The sequence below is a fragment of the Marmota flaviventris genome, chromosome 3 (genome assembly GCF_047511675.1).
Source record: "Marmota flaviventris isolate mMarFla1 chromosome 3, mMarFla1.hap1, whole genome shotgun sequence".
NCBI classification, from domain to species: Eukaryota; Metazoa; Chordata; class Mammalia; order Rodentia; family Sciuridae; genus Marmota; species Marmota flaviventris.
This window is the reverse complement of record NC_092500.1, coordinates 65,832,002-65,858,289: the sequence shown is the minus strand read 5'-3', so window position 1 is coordinate 65,858,289 and position 26,288 is coordinate 65,832,002. Positions and strand designations below refer to the sequence as shown.

Here is a 26,288-nt window from a genome sequence, read left to right as displayed (position 1 = left end):
CAGGGGTGATGATTGGGTCATTGGGATAGTGGCAAGACCCGCCTCCACATGGACAAGCCCTCTGACCTGAGAAGGGTGGGGAAAGCTCTGGACACAAGATGTTGCTAAGAGCCTCTCGCCCAGCCAGAGAGGTAACTCAAATCACGTGCGAGGATGGCCTCCCACATATCCCTTTACTTTCCTTCTGTTTTCTGATTGCTTTGGCCAGAAATTCAATAACTATATTGCACAGGAGTAGTGAAAGTGGACATCCTGACTTCTTCCATATTTAAAAGAAAATGCTTTCAGTTTTTCCTCATTCACTATGATATTGGTTTTGGGTTTGTCATATATAGCCTTACTGGTGTTGAAGCAAGTTCCTTCTATCCCTAGTTTCTTCAGTGTTTTTATCATGAATGGGTGCTGAATTTGGATGAAGGTTTTCTCTGTGTTTATTGGGATGACTATGTGATTTCTGTACTTAATTCTATTTATGTGGTGAATTCCATTTATTAATTTGCATATGTTAAGCCATCTTGAAAACCTGAGATAAAACCAACTTGTCATGATGTCCATTCTTCTTAATATGTTGTTGAATATAACTTACTAATGTTATTAAGGATTTTTACATCTACATTCATCAGGGATAATGGCCTACAGTTTTCTTTCCTTGATATGTCCTTAACTGGTTCTGGTGTGAGGATGATACTGACTTCACAGAATGAATTTGAAGTGTCCCATCCCTTTCTATTTCATGCAATAATTTGAGGAGCACTGGCATTTGTCCTTCTTTAAGTTTTGGTAGATTCCAGCTGAAATCCATGTGGTCCTGGGCTTTTCTTTATTGGAAAGCTTTTGATAACTGCTTCTACCTCATTGCTAGTTATGCATCTGTTTAAGTCCTCTATGACCTCTTCATTCAATTTTGGCAGGTCATGTGTCTAGAAATGAATCTTTTAAAATTTTTTTTCTTAGGTTTTCCAATCTATAGAAGTTCTCAAAATAGTCCTCAATGATTCTTTGGATTTCTGTAATATCTATTGTGATTTCCTCTTTTCCATCTCTAATTTTATTAATTTGGATTGTCTTTTTCTTTTGGTTAGTTTTGCTAAAGGATTATCAATCTTATTTATCTCTTCAAAGAACCAACTCTTTGGTTCCTTGATCCTTTGTATTGTTTTTTACTTTTCTATTTCTTTTATTTCAGCTCCCATCTTATATTTTACTTCCTCTTACTGGTTCTGGAATTGATTTGTTCTTCTTATTAAGGGCTGTGAGATGAATCATTAGGTTGCTGACTGGGGAATCTTCCTGATTTCATTATGTAGGCACTCATAGCTATAAACTTTCCCTTTAAACTTCCTTCATAGTGTCCCAGAGGTTCTCATATGAGGTCCACTCACTTTTGTATCATGATTCTAAGAATTTTTTTATTTCTCCACTGACTTCTTCTTCACATAATCATCATTCAAAGTATACTGTTCAACCTCCACGTTTATATAATTTCTGTAGTTTTTTTGTTTTTATTTCTTTTGTTAAAGAGAGAGGAGAGAGAGAGAGAGAGAGAGAGAGAGAGAGAGAGAGAGAGAGAGAGAGAGAATATTTTAATATTTATTTTTTAGTTTTTGGAGGACACAACATCTTTGTTTGTATGTGGTGCTGAGGATCGAACCCGGGCCGCATGCCAGGCGAGCGAGCTACTGCTTGAGCCACATCCCCAGCCCTTTGTTTTTATTTCTGACTTCATCCCATTATGATCAAATAAGATGCAAGAAGTTATATCAATTTTTCAGTTTTTAAGAGTTGCTTTGTGGTCTAAAATATGATTTATTTTGGAGAAGATTCCATGAACAGCTGAGGAAAAAAGTGTAGTTGGCTGTGTTGAGTGAAATATCTTATAGATGTCTGTTAAGCCCATTTGATTTATAATATATTTTTTTTGTCTGAAGAGTCTTTACTGAGTTTGTGTCTGGATGATTTATTGTTGAGAGAGGTGTGTTGAAATAGCCCAGTATTATTGTTCTGGGATCTATCTGAGTCTTTAATCAAAGTAGTGTTCTTTTCACCTAATTAGGTCACCAACACCTGGGGCATAAATATTTAGTATTGTTATATGCTGTGACTGGCAACTTGGCTGGCACTAAATAATCACACAAACATAGAAAATACCTTTTCCCTGGGGTTCAGTGATGGCTCCTCTGACCCAGCTCCCACAAGGGAGGCCAGAGAGGTAGACAAAAGAGAGAGAGTACCCCTGAACCATGCTATTTATCCGGGAGAAGGCATTCCAAAAAGCACAACCCAAATAAAGCAAGGATTGGGTTTCAAGGGTGTGTAGCCCAGTCCCATTGGACCACGACCACTCCCAGAGCTGTAATTCCTTGCCCAGCAAAGGTAAGGTGCACCTGCTTTTTCACTTCCAGCTGAAGCCAGTTCCACACCTTTATTGATCAAGGCTAAGGGTACCTGCTCAGATCCCATGAGCTCAGCTCCTGTTCATGGTGGCCCCCAACAGTTATATATTCTTCTTGTATTGTTCCACAATATGAAGGGACCCTCTTTGTCCCATCTGATTAGTTTTGGGTGAAGTCTGCTTCATTAGATATGAGAATAGCTGTACCTACTCATTTGGGGGCTCTATTTGCATGATAAATCGATTTCCATCTTTGTATTTTCAGCCTGTGGCTGTTTTTGTTGCTGAGGTGAGTCTCTTACAAACTACATATACTTGGGTCTTGCTTTTTTATCTTTTTTTTTTTTTAATGTGCCAGCCTGTGTCTTTTAATTGGATATTTGAGACCATTTACAATCAAGATTGTTGTAGAGAGATATTTATAATTCCTGCAATTTGGGTTTGTTTCCAACATTTAATTTGGTCTGTTTCTCATTTGCTTAGCTATTCTTCAAATGAGATTTGTCCATTTATGAGCTCTGGGTTTGTTTTGACTTCTTCTCCCTGTAGCATTTCCTTAAGTATTTTCTATAGTGCCACCTTAGTAGTCATTTGTTGTTGTTGTTTCTGCTTATTTTGAAAGATTTTTAATTTCTGATCAGTTTCCTTCTAAATGTAACCTGTCAGTTTTCTCTTGAGATTCAACAATTCTACTCTTATTCTGTATGTTAGGTATTTTAAATATAATGTGTGATGGAGAGATTCTTTTTTGACCTGTCTATCTGGAATGACTAGTTCCTGTTATCTGTATGTAAATCTCATTCTCAAGATTTTGGAAATTTTTGTGAAGAAGTGTTTCGTGCCACTTTCATGCACATGATAAACCTCTTTGATTCCAATGATTCTTTATATATATAAATAGATGTATATATACATATATATTTTTATACATGAATAATACATACATACCTACATATATTCTACCTGTGGGGCAGGGGAGCCAACCATCCACAGATCGCACACATTCCACTGCCCACAAACACAGCCTTCAGATTTAATCTCTGAAAAGAAGCATGGCCACCTATTCAGTTTCCTGAGCCTCTTCAGCTGGTCACATGAGCCGCCAGCTCAAAGGGAAAGCAAGTTGCACTCCCCTCTGTATCTCGGACTTGAATCCCCAGGTATAGACTTATCTGTGCCTGTCTCACTCACGTTCTAGGTACCCTAAGCCACACAGTAGGTACTTGCTGGCACAAGTATGGCAATATTTGCCATCACCTCACAGGGGGCTGCATAACATCTACAGTGTAGCCTCCTCCACATGGTGGCCAGCTTGAGCTCTCCACTTGCTGGTGGAAAAACAGAAAGTACTTTTCAAACACTAGTTTGCTATACAGTCTCTGGATCAGCTATGTTCGGGCCACTTTTCTGTTCTTTCTATTGGTTTCCCTGTGCACATTTGTGTTGTGTTTCCCTCTCTGTATTATCCTTCTGCTCTGCATTACCAATGCCACTGCCATAGCTCAACCAGATGTGCATGGATATATCTGTTCTTCCTTGTTTGTGTTCAATTCATCAAAATTTCTAAGAGACTCTGACTATCAATATTGAATTTCAGTGATTCCCTCTTTCACCCGCCTCTCTAAGAAACAATACTCCTACTGATTGAATCCTGAGCCATGGAATAAGCAAAAATGCAGCCGTCCTCTAATCTGCCACTGTGAATCTAAAAGCCATACATTTTTGAAACAATGATTTCATATAATCCTCATAGTTCTACAAGGTACAATTATATGCATCTGATAAATGGGAAAACAGATCTTTGATGGTCCAAGTCCACACAGTGAGTGGTCACACCAGTGCTGTCATGTAATTTGCATGACTTGGAGACGCAGGCCTCACCACTATGCAGCACAGCTTCTCAAGACTATCTGTATTTCTGTCCCCTACTTCCTCCACCACTTCACTGTGAAGGGTCCCTGTGACTCATCTACTCTCTACTATTCTGTGTTTCATACCTTGAGCCTTCTCTACTGCAAGGCTGTGACCACCACCTATGTGAGGAAGATTCCTAGGCCTCCTACTTCTTCTTCTTCTTCTTCTTTTTTTTTTAAGAGAGAGAGAGAGAGAGAGAATTTTTTAATATTTATTTTTTAGTTTTCAGCAGACACAACATCTTTGTATGTGGTGCTGAGGATTGAACCCGGTTCACATGCATGCCAGGCGAGCGCGCAACTGCTTGAACCACATCCCCAGCCCCTCCTACTTCTTTTTTTATTCTAATTTGTTAGTATGACAGCAGAATGCATTGCAACTCATATTATACATATAGAGCACAATTTTTCATATCTCTGGTTGTACACAAAGTAGAGTCACACCATTTGTGTCTTCATACATGTACTTAGGGTAATGATGTCCATCTCATTTCACCATCTTTCCTACCCCCATGCCCTCTCCCTTCCATTCCCTTCCCTTTATCTATTTTTCTTCTATTCCTCCCATGCTCCCCCCGTCAATCCCATTATGAATCAGCATCCTTATGTCAGAGAAAACATTTGGCATTTGATTTTTGGGGATTGGCTAACTTCACTTAGCATTATATTCTCCAATTCCATCCAGTTACCTACAAATGCCATGATTTTATTCTCTTGTAATGCTGAAAGTATTCCATTGTGTACACATACCATATTTTCTTTATCCATTCATCATCTGATGGGCGTCTAGATTCCACAGTTTATCTATTGTGAACTGTGCTGCTCTAAATATTGATGTGGCTGTGTCGCTGTAGTATGCTGTTTTTAAGTCCTTTGGATATAGACCAAGGAGAGGGATAGCTGAGTCAAATGGTGGTTCCATTCCCAGGTTTCCAAGGAATCTACGTACTGCTTTCCATATTGGCTGCACCAATTTGCAGTCCTACCAGCAATATATGAGTGTGCCTTTTTCCCACATCCTCACCAACACTTATTGTTGTTTGTATTCTTAATAGCTGCCATTCTTATTCACGTGAGATAAAATCTTAGAGTAATTTTGATTTGATTTCTCTAATTTCTAGAGATGATGAACATTTTTTCATATGTTTGTGGATTGATTGTATATCATCTTCTGAGAAGTGTCTGTTCAGTTCCTTGGCCCATTTATTGATTGGGTTGTTTGTTTTTTTGATGTTAAGATTTTTGAGGGCTGGGGATGTGGCTCAAGCGGTAGCGTGCTCACCTGGCATCGCGCGACACTGGGTTAGATCCTCAGCACCACATAAAAATAAAATAAAGATGTTGTGTCCACTGAAAACTGAAAAATAAATATTAAAAAATTCTCTCTCTCTCTCTCTCTCTCTCTTAAAAAAAAGATTTTTGAGTTCCTTGTATATCCTAGAGATTAGTGCTCTATCTCATGTACGTGTAGTAAAAATTTGCTCCCAAACTGAAGGCTCTCTATTCACCTCACTGATACTTTTCTTTGCTAAGAGCTTTTTAATTTGAATCCATCCCATTTATTGATTCTTCATTTAACTCTTGCACTAAAGGATTCTTATTAAGGAAGTTGGAGATGGAGATTTGGACTCACTTTTTCTTCTAATAGGCAAAGTGTCTCTGGTTTAATTCCTAGGTCCTTGATCCACTTTGAGTTGAGTTTTGTGCATGGTGAGAGAAAGGGGTTTCATTTCATTTTGTTGCATATGCATTCCCAGTTTTCCCAGTACCATTTGTTGAACAGGCTATCTTTTCTCCAATGTATGTTTTTGGCACCTTTGTCTAATATAAGATAACTGTTGTTATGTGTGTTTATCTCTGTGTCCTCCATCCTGTACCATTGGTCTACAACTCTATTTTGGTGCCAATACCATGCTGGTTTTATTTTTTATTTTTTTTTAAAATATTTATTTATTTATTTTTGTTTTTGGCGGACACAACATCTTTGTTTGTATGTGGTGCTGAGGATCGAACCCGGGCCGCACACATGCCAGGCAAGCGCGCTACCTCTTGAGCCACATCCCCAGCCCCCCTTGCTGGTTTTATTACCATTGCTCTGTTGTATAGTTCTAGGCCTCCTACTTTTGCCAGTCTTTTGGTATTTAGAAGTGAACATGTAGAAAACCATTCAGGGCTGGGGATGTAGCTCAGTGGTAGAGCACTAGCCTAGCACATGCGAGGCCTTGTGTTTAATCCCCAGCAAAGAAAACAAACCAATGAAACCAAAACTGTGTGCTGCTTTAAATAAGCAGCACTTCCCAACTCCCTCACTATCCAGGATTATTTCTCTATTCTTTAAGGACCACATAAAATGATGCCCCATCTACAGAGCATGCTCTGGTCTTGTCAAAAAACTTCTTCTCTGGGAAATCTTTTAGCACCCACTAATACCTAGTGGTGTGATCTCATCACCAATCCCTTCTTCCTTCCTTCTGTGTGACAAATGGTGCTTCCTATTTGTGTTCAGAAGGTATTTATTGATCAATTCACCATCAAGTTCTGCTTCTTCCAAATACCTCTCAGCCAGTCCCTGCCCCTCCATCCCACAGCCATGCCCTTAGTCTGAGAGCTAAAGCCTGGATGATCACATGTATGGGTTGCCTGGAGAAGGCTGGAATGACAAAGCATTTATGTGGGAACTTGCTAGTTATTGCAAGAAATGAAGAAGATGGATTTGGCTTATGACAGTTTGAATCTAAAGTGAGTTACCTAAAGATAAATGTTTGGAAGGTAATAAGCTATGGCACTAAATGCTCAGTGAGCAGACAGAAGTACAAGGTTACCATAAGCATGAAGAACTTATCATGAGTGTGTTGACTTTTATCTTCTTCACCCGATGAAGTGGTCCAGTGCCTTTCTTCATGGAATCTGTAAATGTGGTGTAGTACACTGAAAATTTTTTGAATATAGAAGCATTTTGGCATTCTTGGGGTAAAATACATTTAAACCATACTTCTGCATTGATGCCATTTATTTATGATCTTTTCCTCTTTATTCATAATTGAGCTTAATCTATAATTTTTTAATATTGTTTTTGTCTGAACCATATTAAGGTAATACTAGCTTTCTAAGAGGGACTAATTAATCTCCTACTTTTCTACCTTCTAGAAATATTTAAAAAAGAAAGTGATTACCTGTTAAATGACAGTTTCCTAAAATTTCCTCATAAAACCATGTAAACCTTGTGTTTTTGAAGGAAAGAATGTATACCACTAATTTAACTTCTTTTAAAAATTATTTAAATTTTGCTTTTTTGCACGGGTTTGCTACCAGAACATAGGTGTCGTGAAAACCACCGCTAAATCAAAGCCAAAATGGGAAAGGAAAAGACTCACATCAACATCATTGTCACTGGACATGTAGATTCAGGCAAATTCACCACTACTGGCCATCTGATCTACAAATGTGGTGGGATCGACAAAAGAACCATTGAAAATTTGAGAAGGAAGCTGCTGAGATGGGAAAGGGCTCCTTCAAGTATGCCTGGGTCTTGGATAAATTGAAAGCTGAACATGAGGGTGGTATCACCATTGACATCTCCCTGTGGAAATTTGAGACCAGCAAGTATTATGTGACTATCATTGATGCCCCAGGATACAGAGGCTTTATCAAAAACACGATTACAGGCACATCTCAGGCTGACTGTGCTGTCCTGATTTTTGCTGCTGGTGTTAGTGAGTTTGAAGCTGGTATCTCCAAGAATGGGCAGTCCCGTGAGCATGCCCTTCTGGCCTACACACTGGGTGTGAAACAATTAATCGTTGGTGTTAACAAAATGGATTCCACTGAGCCACCCTACAATCAGAAGAGATATGAGGAAATTATCAAGGAAGTCAGCACCTACATTAAGAAAATTGGCTACAACCCTGACACAGTAGCATTTGTGCCAATTTCTGATTGGAATGGTGACAACATGTTGGAGCCAAGTGCTAATATGCCTTGGTTCAAGGGATGAAAAGTCACCCGTAAAGATGGCAGTGCCAGTGGAACCACATTGCTTGAAGCTTTAGATTGCATCCTGTCGCCAATTCGTCCAACTGAAAAGCCTTTGCGTCAGCCCCTCTAGGATGTCTACAAAATTGGTGGTATTGGTACTGTCCCTGTGGGCCAAGTGGAGACTGGTGTTCTCAAGCCTGGCATGGTGGTCACCTTTGCTCCAGTCAATGTCACAGCTGAAGTAAAGTCTGTTGAAATGCACCATGAACTCTGAGTGAAGCTCTTCCTGGAGACAATGTTGGGCTTCAAGGTCAAGAACGTGTCTGTCAAAGATGTTTGACGTGGCAATATTGGTGGTGACAGCAAAAAGGACCCACCAATGGAAGTAGCTGGTTTCCCTGCTCAGGTGATTATCCTGAACCATCCAGGCCAAATCAGTGCTGGCTATGCTCCTGTACTGGATTGTCACACAGCTCACATTGCTTGCAAGTTTGCCGAGTTGAAAGAAAAGATTGATCGCCTTTCTGATAAGAAGCTGGAAGATGGCCCTAAATTCTTGAAATCTGCTGATGCTGCCATCGTTGATATAGTTCTAGGAAAGCCCATGTGTGTTGAGAGCTTCTCTGACTATCCTCCTCTGGGTCGTTTTGCTGTTCGTGATATGAGGCAGACAGTTGCTGTGGGTGTCATCAAAGCAGTGGACAAGAAGTCTGTTGGAGCTGGCAAGGTCACCAAGTCTGCCCAGAAAGCTCAGAAGGCTAAATGAATATTACCCCTAATACCTGCCACCCCAGTCTTAATCAGTGGTGGAAGAACGGTCTCAGAACTGTTTGTCTCAATTGGCCATTTAAGTTTAATAGTAAAAGACTGGTTAATGATAACAAAGCATTGTAAAACCTTCAGAAGGAAAGGAAAATGTTTTGTGGACCATTTTGTTTTTGTGTGTGTGGCAGTTTTAAGTTATTAGTTTTTAAAATCAGCATTTTTTATGGAAACAACTTGACCAAAAATCTGTCACAGAATTTTGAGACCCATTAAAACAATAAGTTTAATGAGAAACCTGTGTCTTCTTTGGTCAACATGAACTCATACAAATGTTAGGCAAGAGTTCCTCAACCTATTTGTGGTGTTGAGAATCTGTTAACTTTATAAGTATGATTAAGTTTTCTGGTTGGGAATTTAGTTAAGGGAAACTGGGAGGGATCTTCAAGTACTAAGTGAATATCTGGGAAGAGTGTATTGATTACAACACTTGGTCAGGGTAGAAAAATAACTATGTAATTTACTTTAGAGGACCAAATCATGTAATATTAAAGGCTGTTACTTATGAAAAAAATGATTTAAATTTTAACTGATACATAGAGCCACAATATTGCATAGATTAATAGCATACCATGTGACACATGGCTGGCCTCAAACTTGCCATTCTCCTGCCTCAGCCTCCTAATGAGCTGGAATTACATCCAGGTATCACTGTACCCAGGCAGGTTGAAAAGATCTATCTTCTCAAACATTTATCATTTCTTCATGCTGAAAATATACAAAATTCTTAATTCTAGCTTTTTGAGTTATATAGTAAACAACTGCTATCTATAGTTAGTTACCCAATGGTGCAATAAATAGCACACTGGAACTTCTTCCTATCTAACTGAAACAGTACTCATTGATCCACCTCCCTCCTTCCATACTGCCCTCAAATTCTCTTCAGCCTCTGGTAACCACCATTATATTCCCAATTTCTATCAACTTTTTTACATTTTATATAGGAGATCACATAGTGCTCTTCTTTCTGGGTCCAACTTACTTCACTTAACCTAGTTGTCTCCAATCTGTATTGTCACAAATGGCAGGATTTCCTTCTTTTTATGGCTGATTTTCTTTACCCATTTATTAGTTGATGGACATTCAGGTTGTTCCCATTTCATGGCTATTGTGAATAATGCTGCAATAAACACTGGAGTGTATTTATCTCATCAACATATGATTTCACTTCCTTTGGTTGCATATTGAGAAGTGATAGGTCTATTTTTAATTTATTTTTCCTTTATTCTCTTTGGTACTGGGGATTGAACTCAGGGACAGCTGACAACTGAGCCACATCCCGAGCCCTACTTTGTATTTATTTTTTTTAAGATACAGGCTCTCATTGAGTTGCTTAGTGACTCTCTTTTGCTGAGGCTGGTTTGAAGTTGCAATCCTCCTACCTCAGCTTCCAAGATGCTGGAATTATAGGCATGCATGAACACACCCAGCTCTATTTTTAATTTTTTTTTTTTTAGTTGTAGTAGGACACAATAACTCTATTTATTTATTTTTTTAAAGGCTTATTTTTAAAAATATTTATTTTTTAGTTATAGTGAACACAATATCTTTATTTTATTTTTTATTTGGTGCTAAGGATCGAACCCAATGCCCCACGCATGGTAGGCAAGGGTTCTACCTCTGAGCCACAACCCCAGCCCCAACTTTATTTATTTTTAAGTGGTGCTGAGAATCAAACACAGCGCGCCTCGCACGTGCTAGTGAACGCTCTACCACTGAGAACAACCCCTGCCCCTCTATTTTTTATTTATTTACTTTTTAGTTGTAGGTAAACACAATATCTTTATTTTACATTTTTTTTTTTAATGTGGTGCTGAGTATCGAACCCAGTGCCTCATGCATGCTAGGCAAGTGCTCCTCCTCTGAGCGAAAACCCCTCTATTTTTTTAATATGTATTTTTTTAGTTGTAGATGAACCTTTATTTTATTTATTTATTTATTTTTATGTGGTGCAGATGATTGAACCCAGTGCCTCACACATGCTAGGCTAATGTTCTACCACTGAGCTACAGCCCCAGCCCCTCTATTTTTAATTTTTTAAGAAACTTCCATACCATTTCCCATCATGGCAGTATGAAATTACATTCTGCCAATAACATGCAAGAGTAATCTTTTCTCTAAATCCTTGCCAGCACTTGTTATCCTTAGTCTTTTTGATAGTAATCATTCTTACTGAAATGAGGTGATAACTTATTTATATGGATTTGATTTGCATTCTGATGATTGTTGAGGTTGAGCACTTTTTAATGTCTGTTGGTCATTTGTATGTCTTCTCTGGAGCAAATTCTACATAGATCTATTGCCCATTTTTATTTACTCATGTATTTTGCTTGGTCATATCTTTGCTGTCAAGTTTCTGCAGCTCCTTATATATTCTGGATTTTCACTCCCTGTCAGATGTAGTGTAATCTGGGAAAAGAGACTGAAGCAATCTTGAAAATGTGCTCCAAGGTTTTACAAAGTGGCAGCTACATTTATAGCTTTATGGAAATCTATGAACATACACAACAACTGGTATAATGCTCAAAATAATTATATTCAGTGATAGAAGTGAAACAAACCAAAAAAACCACATATTATATGATTCACTTAAGATTGTAGAAAATGTAAGTTAATTGCTAGTGATATAAAACAGTACATGATTGCCTTGGAATGAGGAAGGCAGGAGGGAGGGATCACAAAGGAACTGGAGCAAGCTTGGGGGTGATGTTCTTTCACCTCTCCCCTACCATTCAATGCCCCATTGCTGGGGATGGAACCCAGGGCCTCTGCATGCTGGGCAAGAGCTCTACCACTGGGCTACCTCCCCAGCCCACATTTCTTCATGCTGATTGAAATGACGATGTCAAAGGTATATACTATGTCCAAACTATTCAACATGAACAAGGTAAATAGGTAGTTTATTGGTTATCAATTTCATCTCTAAAAACATTTTAAAAATGGAATAGATACAGTATTTGTAAAGTATGTATAGGGTATAACAATACAAACAAACAGTCCCATCACCCAATTTTAAAAAGTAAATGTTATCATTATTTTTTTAAATTTCTATGTTCCATAATCACCCTAAGTCCAGGCTTTTTAAAAAAATATTTATTTAGTTGTAGATGAACACAGAGTATCTTTATTTATTTTTATGTGGTGCTGAAGATCGAACCCAGTGCCCCACACATAAGAGGCAAGCACTTTCTCACTGAGCTACAGCCCCAGCCCCAGGCTTTCTTAATATTGTTGCCTACAATCATTTTCTAAATCCTACAGGCTCCCAAACATGAACATTCAGAAGACTATTTTTATCTAAATTAGTAGAATAATGCAGTAGTCAAGCACAATTGGAAGACTTGACACTTGTCTTTCAAAATTTGGGCAGCCCAAAGCTATAACTTAACAATAATTCTACTACTGAGTTAATTTATTAACATCTTAGAGCCTCAACCCAGAATATAAAATGGAGAATTCTTGTTGACTGACCAGGCAAGCATGTTTTCTCAAGTCCTTTTCAAAAATAGGGCTTAAAGATGGGGCATGCTGGTTCATACCTATAGTTCTAGCTAACCTGAAGGAGGAGGCAGTTTGAGGACAGCTAACCTGAAGGCAGAGGCAGGAGGAGGTAAATTTGAGGATAGCCTTGGCAAAATAGTGAGATCTGTATCCCAAAATCAAACAAACAAACAACCCCCCCCCCAAAAAAAAAAAAGGAAAACACTTAGTTGGGTTCACTGGGGGAAAAACAAAACAAAAACAAAACAGAAAACACAAAATCAAAACCTAAGCCAAACAAAAAAAGTGTTTTGGGGGTGGAGGGGAGGAGGAAGGGGGAATGGCAGTATTCTTTTGTTGTGCTTATACCAGGCTCCACCAACAGATTGTGTTTTCTTTTCTTTGTAAAGGACTTTGGAGCACCAGGGTGGGGTGAAAGTACACTTGCAACACACTAGCAGGAGTCTCCAACCCAGAGAAGGGGAAGCAGGAATATATTTGGAACACAGGATTGTAATCAATTTTCCTTCTGCAGAAAAGATGGGAACATTCTCATTCTACTTCTGAAAAACTCAGCTATGAGTCAACTTCTGTGCACATTCAGCAAAAAGGGCCTCTAGATCTTGTTTTGACTTGAGCTGCATTTTTCCAGAAAAGCCAGTTCCTCCTCTGCAGCTGATTGGCTCTGGACCATGGCCAGGAACCCGCCTCCTGTAATTAAAGGAGTCCAGTCTCCAACTGTTGCACTGCTTTCTCTTTCTCCTGAAAGATGGCGTTCACCGTCTTTATCCTCCAGCTGGCCGTCCGAATCCTGTCGCTTCCCATGTACTTGCTTAACTTTCTCGGCTTATGGGGCTGGATATGCAAAAAATGGTTTCCCTACTTCTTGGTAAGGTTCTGTGTGATGTACAATAAACAGATGGCAGGCAAGAAGCAGGAGCTCTTCAGCAATCTGCAGGACTTTGCAGGCCCCTCCGGGAAGCTCTCCCTGCTAGAGGTAGGGTGCGGCACTGGGACCAACTTCAAGTTCTATCCACCTGGATGCAGAGTGACCTGTGTTGATCCCAACCCCAACTTTGAGAAGTTCTTATTCAAGAGCATTGCAGAGAACAGACACCTGCAGTTCGAGCGCTTCTTGGTGGCTGCTGGGGAGAACATGCACCAGGTGGCTGACAGTTCTGTGGATGTGGTGGTCTGCACCTTGGTTCTGTGCTCCGTGGAGAACCAGGAACAGATGCTCCGTGAGGTGTGCAGAGTGCTGAGGCCGGTGAGTGATGGGGAGGAGAGAAGGACGAGTTGGTAGTATCCTAATCCCTAAGGGCAGCCCTATTAACTTCAGGTGGATTCTAATGTAATGAGTAAACTACTAGAGAAGACATGTTTGAATTCTTTAAATCTTAAAAACTATAAAGGGAAGAATTTATAAATCTAAATATGAAAAATAATTCTAAAACTGCTACAGAGAAAAAGGTCTTATATACAAATTTCAAATATAAACACAAACTGGAAAAAAGTATTTGCCAAGAGGATAGAAAAAGGATTAATTTCCATTATGTTAAAAGACATTACTAATCAATAAAATCAGTATGTTTATTTAATTGTAGAAAGGAGAGAGAAATGAGCAATGAGCAGAAATATAAATTATAATAGCCAGTTACAGGATCAAAATGCTCAAATTAATTTAAACAGCTTACTAAAGTGAGATATCATTTTGGGGGAGCAGAGTACCAGGGATTCAACTCAGGGCCCCTCAATCACTGAGTCACATCCCCAGCCCTACTTTGTATTTTATTTAGAGATAGGGGACTCACTGAGTTGCATAGTGCCTCACTTTTGCTGAGGCTGGCTTTGAACTCTCGATCCTCCTGCCTCAGCCTCCCAAACTGCTGGGATTACAGCGTGTGCCACTGTGCCCAGTTTAAATATCATTTTTTTAAAAAGTATGTTTTTACTTGTAGATGCACGCAATATTTTATGTATTCATTTTTATGTGGTGCTGAGGATCAAACCCAGTGCCTCACACATTAGGCAAGTTCTCTACCACTGAGCTATAGCCCCTCAAATGTCATTTTTACCTGTTATAAGTCAAAGACTTTTTTACTCAGTTTGATGTGTTGCTTTGGATTTGGGGAATTAGACCCTACTTCATGCTGCTGGAAAATCTTCAATAGGATCATTTAATAATATGAAAACTTGAAGTATACATACTCAGTTATTCAACAGGAACTTACCCTAAGCCACAAATTTGCAAAAGCTTATCTATATGCAGGGATATCCATTATAGTAGTATTTATGATAACAGTAAGCATACACTGAAAGGAGGCTGTTTAAGCAAATTATCACAGTGTAAAATAATACTGAGCATCTATTTAAAAAAGAAGAGAAGTCTAAGCTAATATGAAGAAAAAATGCTGTGAACCACTATCAAATGAGAAAAAGCAATTAACACAGAATGTAAAGCCAAAAAGCCTACTGTAGCAAAGGATATATGAATGAATAAAGGCATTGTGTCCATCTATAAATAAAAAATATTTTTAAAGTTTTAAAAAATAGTGGGAATATTATGCCATATTTGTACATGTACATAATTGATCAATCTCACTGCCCTGTACCTCCTCTTATTCTCTACCCTCACTCCCCCAATCCACTTGCTCTGCTCTATTGATTCCCCTTTTATTTTGTTATTATTTTTATTTCATTTTCTCTCTAACTGGCTCAGGGTAGCCTTGAACTTGCAGTCTTCCTATCCTGGTCACCCAAACAGCAGGGATTACATGCTCACCCAACCACTTTTCTGTATTTTCTAAACTTCCTCGAATAAACATGTTGCTGAGGCAATACTGCCAGCTTCTAAAGCCAGACTGCGTGGGATCAAAGTCTGATTCTCAAAATTACAAGCTGTGTCACTTTGGGCAAGCTACTTTTATTTATTTAGTTAGTTGAAGATGGACACAGAACTTTTGTTTTATTTATTTATTTTTTATGTGGTGCTGAGGATCGAAATCAGTGCCAGGCAAGTGCATTACCACTAAGCTACAACCCCAGAGCCCTTATGTTTTTGTGACTCATTTTCCTCAGAGGTAAAAATGGAGATGATACTACTACTTACCAAATAACATTGTTAAGTGAGTTAATATGGCAAACATGAAGGGCAGCAGCACGTGACATGCAGTCCGTGTTTTACGTTTTGGCCTTCAGGCATTCCTTTTACAGCCAGAAAACATGTTACATGCTTTCGATTGGCAGTTCTGTGCAACAATTGACAGAAGATGAAATTGTTGTCCAAACTAGTGTCTTATTAAGTTTTAATTTAGCCATAACATTTTATGAAGATGGCTACTAAGGCCATGAAATCTGAAACTTCAATCATATTATAAATTTGTTTTCCCTTAACCAAAAGTTTTTAAATTATTATTTTTTTCCTTTCCCAGGGAGGGGCTTTCTTTTTCATAGAACATGTGGCAGACAAGCATTCAACCTGGAATTACTTCTGGCAACAGGTCGTGGAGCCTGCTTGGTACCTTGTGTTTGATGGATGCTACCTGACCAGAGAGAGCTGGAAGGCCCTGGAGCGCGCCAGCTTCTCTAAGCTGAAGCTGCAGCACATACAGGCCCCGCTGTCCTGGGTGTTGGTGCGCCCTCATGTCTATGGGTATGCTGTGAAATAGCATGGGGTGGCTGTAGCTGAATGACTAGAACAATTTAAGACTTCAGTTTTTCATTTAAAATACTAATTGGGAAAAGGGACACTTAATGTTATGTAAAATCAAATTCATCCTTATAAGTTTCTATTATACCCTATTTAGCTAGTTTTGATTGTTTCCCCAAAGAATTAAAGTCAACAACAACAACAAAAAACTTGGAACTCTCCCTTCAAAGTAAACAGGGGAGGGGGGCGCTGTGGGGGGGCTTACATAATTGAGGCCAATGATGTCCAAAGCTTATTTTCTTCAGGGATTTGGAAATTTTTTCCAGTTGTCTTCTTTAAATTGTTATCCACATATTTTCATTTCACTCCTTTTGGCAGAGCTTGGTGCTAAGAAGCAGTTAAATTACTTCAAAACACAACTTCCAACAGGGAGCAGTGAAAAGACATTAGCAATTCACAAACTGAACAAAGAAATATGAGCTAACTGAAAATCCAAGTACAAATAACCCAGACATTCTGTAAAAGAAAGAGAAACCTGTTTGTTCTTCTCAATATCACTGGTTTGAATCACAAGTAGCTTTTTCCAGCTTTCTTTTATCCAGTGTTCTACCAAAGTTTGTTTTCCTGCATTCCAGTCCTCATTTCTTAAGATTACACTTCACACATTAGTATAAACATAAAACTAGATGAGGGAGTTTGGGTTCTGGGGATCATTATCCTTATAATCCAGCACATAGTTTGCTGAATAGATGATTACAGGCAAGGAAAGAAACTGCAAATAGGAAAACTTGCAGAATTAGTAGACTCCATAAGACCCCTAAAAATCAATCAATCCGTGAGTCTATAAATAAGAAGGCAAGCATTTCTTTGATTATTCTGATCAAAATCTACTCCATCCAAGATGATTTCTTTGTTCTCTGCACCTATAGGAGCCATGAAAATGGTCACAAGTGCTTTGAAAACAAGTGTTAGGTTGGTTAGTCAGAGGATTTCATAGGATGTTCAGCAACAGTTTGTATGTATTTTAATAAATTTGTGCTTTTTGAAATGATTTTGCAAAAGTACTATTTTAAATACCAAATCAACTAATAAATTCACATTCTTTTTAAAAATAATAATAAAAGAGAGATGATCTCCTTGCCAACTTGGTTTCATTTTTCTTCATGTCTCTAAGAGGTCTTCATTGTCGCAAACGAAGTACTTGAACTTCTGGAATTTTCTTTCTACAGCTGGGTAAGTGGAAACACGGCTAGTGGATCTGAGGAATAGCAATCTTGCAACGATCAGAGTGGGCTTTGAAAGGGTCGTGTCCAGAGAAAGATCCCATTAGTGAAATGCACTGTTCTGCCTCTTGAACAGGAAAAGGATTCCTGTGCAAGTGAGGTGGGATGTTCACCTAAAGCTCTGCAACCTGAATCTCCTTCCCTGCAGTCTCTCTCTCTAGGAGCTTTCTTTATGTACCTACCTCACTATTGGTTAGGTTGGTCTACTGACTGAGAGAGATGAAAAGACCCAGGTGTACTTGGTGATATGTTGTCCCACTTGGAGATAATACCCAAGTACTAGTCACTTTCTTATTAAATCCCTCTTGTCTAAGTAGCATGGCAAATAACATCCTCACTTTTGATTAAAAAAATATTAAGGGGGTCTGGGGTTGTGGCTCAGTGGTAGAGCACTCTCCTAGCATGTGTGAGGCACCTGGTTTGATCCTCAACACCACATAAAGATAAATAGAGGTATTGTGTCCTTCTACAACTAGAATTTTGGTTTAAATTAAAGAAGAGAAATAAATGAAAAATGAAAATTCTTACATTATTCCACATTACTTGGCAAGTTTAGAAGCTCTGTTTCCCCAAACCACCAAGTCTGCTGTGACAATCATTGCTGAAATGATTGTCATTTTCTAATGGCTTCCCTTCTCCAAACCAGCAACAAATACTTAAAATCTCTAAAGGTCTGAGGAAGGGATTTAAAACTGTGTTTAAAAAAAAAAAAAGGAAAAGAAAGAAAGAAAAGGCAAAGGCAAAACACATCCAATTCTTTCAAGCCCTGTGTTGATTAGGATCCCATTGATTCCAAGTGTCAGAACTCATGACCCAGACAGGCTTAAGCTAAAAAGGACTTCAGTGCTTCAAATTAGTGAAAAGCACAGGGGCGGCACACCCCAGGCACAGGTTGCTCAGGGCTCAAGTAATGCTATCAGAAGCCAGATAGACTTTAGGATCAAGTCTACACTCTTTTTCTGTTTGTCTATTGAGACAAAATAAAAAAGCTTGATCTTCCCTAAAAGAATCTTCTCGCCTTTTTGTGTATCTACTTTTTACATATAGATTATTTGGGGTTTTTTTATTTTGTTTTGTTTTTCTGGATAGCCAAAGCCACCTGCAGCTAGCAGACGTGGGTGTAAAAACTGTGGCTGCTCCGCTGACCACAGACACTCACTGTGCCTCTCTCCTAGTCTGAGTCAATTGGTTGTAGCTATTACTGCCCTGGGGTGCAGCCACACAGGGTCAGTGGGACAAGCAGAAGGCAGGACAGGTTTTAGAGTTGGTTTCATACCATTGCAATGTCAGCATTGGTCCCAGCCACCCTGAAATGGTCAAGGGAGATGGTGTCAGATCCTGGCATCTCTCCACTGCTTCTGAAATCCCATGGGCAACCACAGCAGCCATCATAATAGCCATGAGAGACCTTTGCTCTGGCTACAGCACCTCCACATGACTCCATTTAGCAGCCTCTCTGGATGGCTCCACCAACCCTGAAGCTGCTTCAGGTGTTCCAGTCTGTGAAGAGCACCTTCCCACCTGTGACAGCCAGCACAGGAGGCAACAGTACACTCGGCACAGACTGGCATCTCTATGCAAAAACTCTGTGGTTAGCAGGCAAGAGACTGTACACATGTTTGGCCCATGCATATGAGCAGCACTCCCCTCACCCTCACTGCGTCAGTCTGGGCAAGTCTCCTTCCCATTTACTTCTCTCCATTTTGATGCAGCATGTGTTCCTAACACAGCCTCTTTCAGATGGTTTTATTTTGTCTATTCATTTCTTTTTTAAGAAAATCTGTGTGGTCACTTAATTCTTTTGCCCATTTGTGATTTCTAACTCAAGTAGAGCAGGCTGATCTGGTCCATTACCAGTTGTTAACACCAAGGTCTGCTGGTCTGAGAATACCTGGCAGCCAGAGGGCTTCTGAAGAGTCCCAGAGAATGACTAAGAGCTACAGGGGACTTGCTAACTCCAGCTGCTAAGACTGGCTGAGAGAACTGCTAAGAGTCGAGAACCACTGGCACCCAGAGTTCAGAGCTGTTAACTCTAAGGGAGCTGCACTTTGTCTGGGCACGACTTCCATCTGAATTGAGCAAAGAACCCTCAGCCAACTGGAAACACCATTAGGAGTCAGTTCAAAGATGAGTTCCCACCTTCATCCTTCCAGAGCCAAGGCCAGGTGGGAAGAGCAAGTCCACGTTCACAAAAATTCCACCTCAATTCCTGAAATGAGTCTAAATTGGCTCTGCCTGACAATACTGTGTCATGAATCCATTCCTGAGCCTATCCTTACAAGATTGCAGGGATGGACTGTGCTGACTGGCTCATGTACAGGTCACAGAGCTTCCTCCTTGGGGCTCAGCACACCATAAGCATGTGAACTCAGAAAATGAAAGATGTATATCTCTTAATGAAAACAGGGCATACAACCGGGACAAGAGATTGCAGTGTATGCTGGGAAGGCACATAACACATGCCATTATAAGCTTGAGATAGAATAAGAGGGCTGACCTCCAAAACGTTACTCTAGTTCTACTTTTTTTCTTCAACAGCCTAGACTGCCTAAGGCTCCTAAGAGCCGGGTTGCCATGCCCAGCTGCATGGGCAAATAATGCAATGCCCCTTCCCATACTCAGCTGCTTTGTTGCCACCACTGCCCTGGAGTACAGCTAGGCAGTCCCACTGGGCCTACACAACAGGGTATGTATAGGGCAGGGATGAGGATGGGACTGCACCATGTGAAACTTGAGGTGCCAGGCTCCGCCTCTTCAGAGCAATCAGGAGGGAAAGTCAGGACTTCCACACTCCCAACTGCTTCACTGATAGCTCTTACAGAACAGCAGCCCAACTAACATCAGCTGCCCTGGCTGTGCTCAGCAGGGAGGAGCTGGGGTGCCAGCTGCTGTCACTTCCGTGGTTCCTATCCCAACTGGACTCCAAACTGATGCTGATGTTATTCCTGGGGTCCCACTGCAGGCAGCGGAACCTGCAACTTCAGCCCAAATGCTCTCGTAGAAACTGAAAAAGCTGTCAATCAGACAGTTGATTGGATACTGCTGTCATCAGGACAGCCATGCAGCTGTCTCACTGTGTTTCTTAAAATCTTTAGCCATGGCCACTCCAGGCACCAGTAATGGCTCCAGTTCCAAGGAGCTTTACTTTAGCAGCAGCAGTTTTCAATGACCTATAGTCACCCAAGGACTCACCTTGCAACTGCTGTAGATGTCTCCACCTATCTTCTCAATTTGGTGGAGGAAGGGTATCTCCCCTGCCCATGGTGGCTAGGCCAGGTGGGCCCAATGTGCCTACACAGGCAGGCATGACTCAGCAGAAAGTCTGCAGGAGGCTGTGCCCATGCACCTCCCCTTCCCCTCTCCTTAGCCATACAATCAGCCTTTCTCCTGCTATCATGGGTCAGTTTGTGTTAGAAATATCAGGATACTACAAGAAAGTAGATACACACTCAAAAGTTACTCGGTAAGGCAAATTTTACTTCTGTAGGAGGGTGTGCTACCAGAAAAAAAATCTGGCAAGCAAGCACACTGGGTGGGAATCCAGCCCAGGTTTTTATCCCTAATGCAGCACTGCCCTTTGCCCTGAGAGGAGGAGTTTGGGGTTACAATCTATGGGATTGACTAATCTAAAATTGTATAGTGCAAGGGGAAGGGCTATAGTTAAGATTGTATCACTTACTACATTGTGAACATTACAATTGGAAGACTAAGGGCAAAGGGAGATATGTTGGGGGACTCAAAATGACATTTTAACCCCATGGTTTTATAACTTAAAAATAGCTCCATCTAACTGCAGACTATGAAATTTAGGTTTTAGATTATAGCAAATCATTTTTGTTACATATTAGCAAACTACAGGTTTAACTTTGACAGAAAAGAGAACATTAATCTTTTAATCAGGGACTGTGACAGAGATATCAGACCTGATTATAAAATGAAATTATAAGAACATTATGATGAAGAGCTACACTCTAGCCCCAATACCTGGAGAACTCTGTAGGAATGTAGCTACATCACTTAATTGCTAGTATAAATTGTAGGTTACTATGCCAATTCACTGCTGTTTAAACTAATCTCCTAGGCTGAGTTCTTGGTAACATATAGCTCTCAGGGAGGTAAACTCAAGTCATCTTGAGTTACTGCTGCCTGTGGTGAAGGCCACTTTGCAATAACACTCACACATGATTTACTGTCTTCGTTCTACACCTATGAATTACTTACCATAAAGTCCCTGTGCATGGTATGGTCTTTGATCACATAGGCCAAGAATTTAAACCTACCAATGTCATAATGGTTAAGAAATGATGTTTAAAAGTTACTTACTTGTCTCTTCTGTTTTCTCATCTGAAAATGGGGATAAAACATACTTAAATGTGAGAAGTAAAGAAGTAATGATGCACCTGGAACTTGATAAATGTTGACTTTATATTCAACCATTTTTTTTCTGCTCCTGTGTGTGTGTGTGTGTGTGTGTGTGTTTGGTCCTGGAATCGAATCCACAGCCTCATGCATGTTATGCAAGCACTACCAGTGAGCTACACTCCAGCCCTACACTTTCAACTTAACTGACACATAATATTTATTGAGTGCCTACTTTTGCTCTGCTCTTGGCACTTGGAAGAGAGCTCTGAATAAGCTAGACACAGTGCCTGCACTCAAGACAAATACTCTCTCCAAGGAAAAAAACTCCAAGTGCCAGGAGAATGTCATCCCACCTACCCAGGGGGAGGTAGAAGATCAGAGGTGTCCATGTAGAAGTGATTTCTGAGACAAATTCCAAAGAATGATTAAAGAGTATTTCAGCCAAATGGAACAGCTTGTACCCTCGCCGAATAAAAGGAGGAAATGGTATGCTCAAGAAACTGAAAGCAAACAAACAGGGCTAGGCACAGAGCCTGAAGGGCAGTTGTGAGACGGCTACAACTTCCTTCAGCTTCTTCCTAAATCTTGCTGAGATGAGCAAAAAACTTATTTTAGTGAATAACACCCCCCACCACCACAGAAAATATTAAAATTTCTACATTTTAAAATATTTTATTCTTTTCTTAGTATTCAAGTTCTTTCCTTTGAATTCCTACGTACTTCATACTTGACTAGAAAGAGAGGCAAACATTGCATAATAGTTCCTTTTGCACTGTTAACCCTAACTTAAGCCTTTCCCCTTGGTGTTGCTATGAAAAACACAGAACTTAACTGAAATTTAATTTGTTTGTTAAGGCAATCAACATTCCAGTGCTGTCAACTGTAGCAGATTAATGTCAACCAAAAAAGAAAAAAAACTAAGTAAATATCATTTAATCTCAATATTTAAAATCAAAAGTATTCAGGTTACATTTTAAAAATCACAAGAATTCTAGTTTGGACTGTGAAACCACTGGTTAGTCCCAGTGTCAGAGAACAGAGGCAGAGATCACGTTGACAGAGTGTGAAGGAAATAACACAGACTGGCCAGTCTTCCTAATTCCTAATTCAGTTTTTGAAAGTGACAACATGATCATCAAGCAAGGTATTATTTTATTTCTAAAGGAAACTGTGAGTCTGCAGAGAACTGCCCTGGAACATGCATATGAACTAGGAAAATTATCATTCAAAATTTACCATTTTTAAAAATATTTTTAGTAGTATATGGACACAATACTTTATTTTGTTTATTTATTTTTTTTATGAGGTGCTCAAAAGTAAAAATCACAACAGTCTTTCCTCAGGCTGTACCCTTCTCAGTCTTTAAAATGTTTCTGATACTGATGTTAATCTTCTCCTTAGAATGATCCTTGCATTCCATGACTCTTAATAGATAGTAATAAAAATTTGCATTTTTATGTGTCTCCTTCATGCCATACACTAAAGCAGGTATAATTATCTGCATCTGATAAAACAGATCTGTGATGGTCACATTACTTGTCCAAGGTCACACAGTTAGTGGTCACACCAGTGTTGTAGTGTAATTTGCATGACTTGGAGATGCAGGCCTCACCGCTATGCAGCACAGCTTCTCAAGACTATCTGTATTTCTGTACCCTACTTCCTCCACCATTTCACTGTGAAGGGTCCCTGTGACTCATCTACTCTCTACTATTCTGTGTTCAACCCCTTGAGCCCTTCTCTACTGCAAGGTTGTGAGCCACTGCCTATGTGAGGAAGATTCCTAGGCCTCCTACTTTTGCCAGTCCTTTGATAAGTGAACATGTAGAAAACAATTCAGGGCTGCGAATGTAGCTCAGTGGTAGAGCACTTGCCTAGCACATGCTGTGTTCAATCCCCAGCAAAGAAAACAAACCAATGGGGCTGGGGTTGTGGCTCAGCAGTAGAGTGCTCGCCTTGCACATGCGAGACCCTGGGTTCGATCCTCAGCACCACGTAAAAATATATGAATAAAATAAAGGTATTGTATCTATCTACAACTAAAAAATAAATATTTAAGAAAAGAAAACCAATAAAACCAAAACTGTGTGACTTTCCAACTCCCTCACTATCCAGGATTATTTCTCTATTCTTTAAGGACCACATAAAATGATGCCCCTTCTACAGAGCATGCTCTGGTTTTGTCAAAAAGCTTCTTCTTTGGGAAATCTTTTAGCACCCACTAATACCTAGTGGTGTGATTTCTCATCAACAATCCCTTCTTCCTTCTTTCTGTGTGACAAATGGTGCTTCCTACACAGCAGGTGTTCAAAAGGTATTTATTGACCAATTCATCATCAAGTTCTGCTTCTTCCAAATACCTCTCAGTCATCCCCTTAGTCCAAGAACTAATGCCTGGATGACCATATGGATGGGTTGCCTAGAGGGGGCTGGAACGACAAACCATTCATCTAGGAACTTGCCAGTTATTGCCTGATTATATAAACGATATGAAAGGAAAGTGGCTCTAAGATGAGGGGAAGATACTAAAGCTGATATGTAACAGGGTAGCTCCTTTAGAGTTGTCCTCTATTTGCTCCTCCCCATTCCCTTCTGCTGTACCCTAATCCTTTTGCAAGGTTCCAACTTCTTAGGATGTTTTTGTTTTGGTACTGGGCATTGAATCCAAGGCCTCGCCCATGCTAGTAAAGTGCTCTAACTCTGAGCTACATCCCTAACTAACTGCTAAATAATAATTTAGGGAACCTAGAATATCTGAAGACCTTTGTAATACCTCTCCCTGACTTTTAGTTCTATAAATTACTGTGAGGTTTAATTTGAAATAAAAAAAAGTAATTCGGATTGAGATTGTGAGCACTGGGTTCGATTTTTAGCACCAAATCAATAAATAAAATAAAGATCCACTGACAACAAAAAGATAATTTTTTTAAAAAAAGTAATTCAAGGGCTGGAGCTGGAGCTCAGTGGTACAGCACTTGCCTAGCATGTTGGAGGCACTGGGTTTGATCCTCAACACCACATAAAAATAAATTTAAAAAGGTATCATGTCCATCTATAACTAAAAATACCTTTTTTTTGTGTGTGTGGTGCTGGGGATTGAACTCATGGTTTTATGTATGTGAGGCAAGTGCTCCACCAAATAAGCTATATCACCAGCCCTAAAAATATCTTTTTTAAAAAAAGTAATTTGGGCCTGGGGTTGTAGCTCAGTGGTAGAGCACTTGTCTAGTATGTGTGAGGCACTGGGTTCAATTCTCAGCACCACATATAAATAAATAAATAAATAAATAAAAATAAGGTCCACACCTATAATCCCAGCAGCTCAGAAGGCTGAGACAGGAGGATCTCAAGTTCAAAGACAGACTTAGCAACTGCAAGGCGCTAAGCAACTCAGTGAGACGTTGTCTCTAAATAAAGAACAAAATAGGGCTGGAGATGTGGCTCAGGGTTGAATGCCTTGAGTTCAATCCCCAGTACCGTCCCTCCCCCCAGAAAAAAAAAGTAATTTAAGAAAATATAGTAACTAGCTATAGGAGGTGCTCCATGGAGAGGAAAAAAAAAGGAGACCCACACTTGGATAATGAAGTCTGCTCAGCATGAAGCCTCTCTGCCCTGCTCTTTTCCCTCCCTATAAAAGTTCTTTGCACCCCTGAACCCCATAAGATGGAGCTTTGAGGTTGAGCCTCTTCACCCTCTCATGATTGCTGACCCCTGAATAGAGAGATTTCTTTCTTTTTTGGACATAAAACCTTTATTTTATTTATTTATTTTTATGTGGTGCTGAGGATGGCACCCAGTGCCTCACACTTGCTAGGCGAGCATTCTACCTCTGAGCCACAAGCCCTGCCTAATTTCTTTCTTTCTTTAAGTTCTTTTATTTGTTCTTTTTAGATATATATGACATAGAGTATATTTTGACATATTTATACAAACATGGAATATATCTGAATAGAGTGATTTCTTACAACCAAGTTTCATCTCTTGAATATTGGCCTTTGAGCAGTGGGCAGCCCAATCCTTAATTCCAGAAACAGATATAATAGTAGAAGAAAACACTCCTTTTGCAACTGACAACCTTCTTTGCCCCTCTTCACCTATTTCACACCACTAACATAGCAAGGCAAAAACAGAAGCTCAGCAAACAATGTTCTTGGAGTATAAACCAGAAGCTTCCTAGACAGGCACCAATATCTGATCCAAACCAGAGTCCCTCATTCCTGGAATGCTCTGATTGGTCTCCATGTTGTCATGCTTTTACCACTACTGGCTTCCTACACATAATTTTCAGAACAAGGAAAACATTTCTTAATTATCAGTTTAATTTAGCTATTACCACAACTCAAAATTATGAATATATCTACTCATCATAAAACTAAATTTAAGCCTTTCTCATATCTGTAAGTTAGGGCTGT

General features: G+C 39.7%; 1 protein-coding gene and 1 pseudogene across 1 annotated transcript; both read left to right on the top strand.

Annotated features, from left to right (window-relative positions):
• Positions 1–7,639: 7,639 nt before the first annotated feature.
• On the top strand, positions 7,640–9,165 carry LOC114104004 (elongation factor 1-alpha 1 pseudogene; annotated as a pseudogene).
• A 4,139-nt stretch (positions 9,166–13,304) lies between these two features.
• On the top strand, positions 13,305–17,375 carry LOC114104012 (thiol S-methyltransferase TMT1A). Its single transcript, XM_027949974.2, has 2 exons — positions 13,305–13,849; positions 16,014–17,375. The coding sequence occupies exons 1-2, from the start codon at positions 13,352–13,354 to the stop codon at positions 16,248–16,250; spliced, it is 735 nt and encodes a 244-aa protein (XP_027805775.1). The 5' UTR covers positions 13,305–13,351; the 3' UTR covers positions 16,251–17,375.
• Positions 17,376–26,288: the final 8,913 nt, after the last annotated feature.

Excerpts from the sequence above, each read along its gene's own strand:
- LOC114104012 (XM_027949974.2), top strand. The coding sequence starts at position 13,352 with ATGGCGTTCACCGTCTTTATCCTCCAGCTGGCCGTCCGAATCCTGTCG. Across the intron at positions 13,850-16,013 it reads TGTGCAGAGTGCTGAGGCCG|GGAGGGGCTTTCTTTTTCAT; the intron begins GTGAGTGATGGG and ends TTCCTTTCCCAG.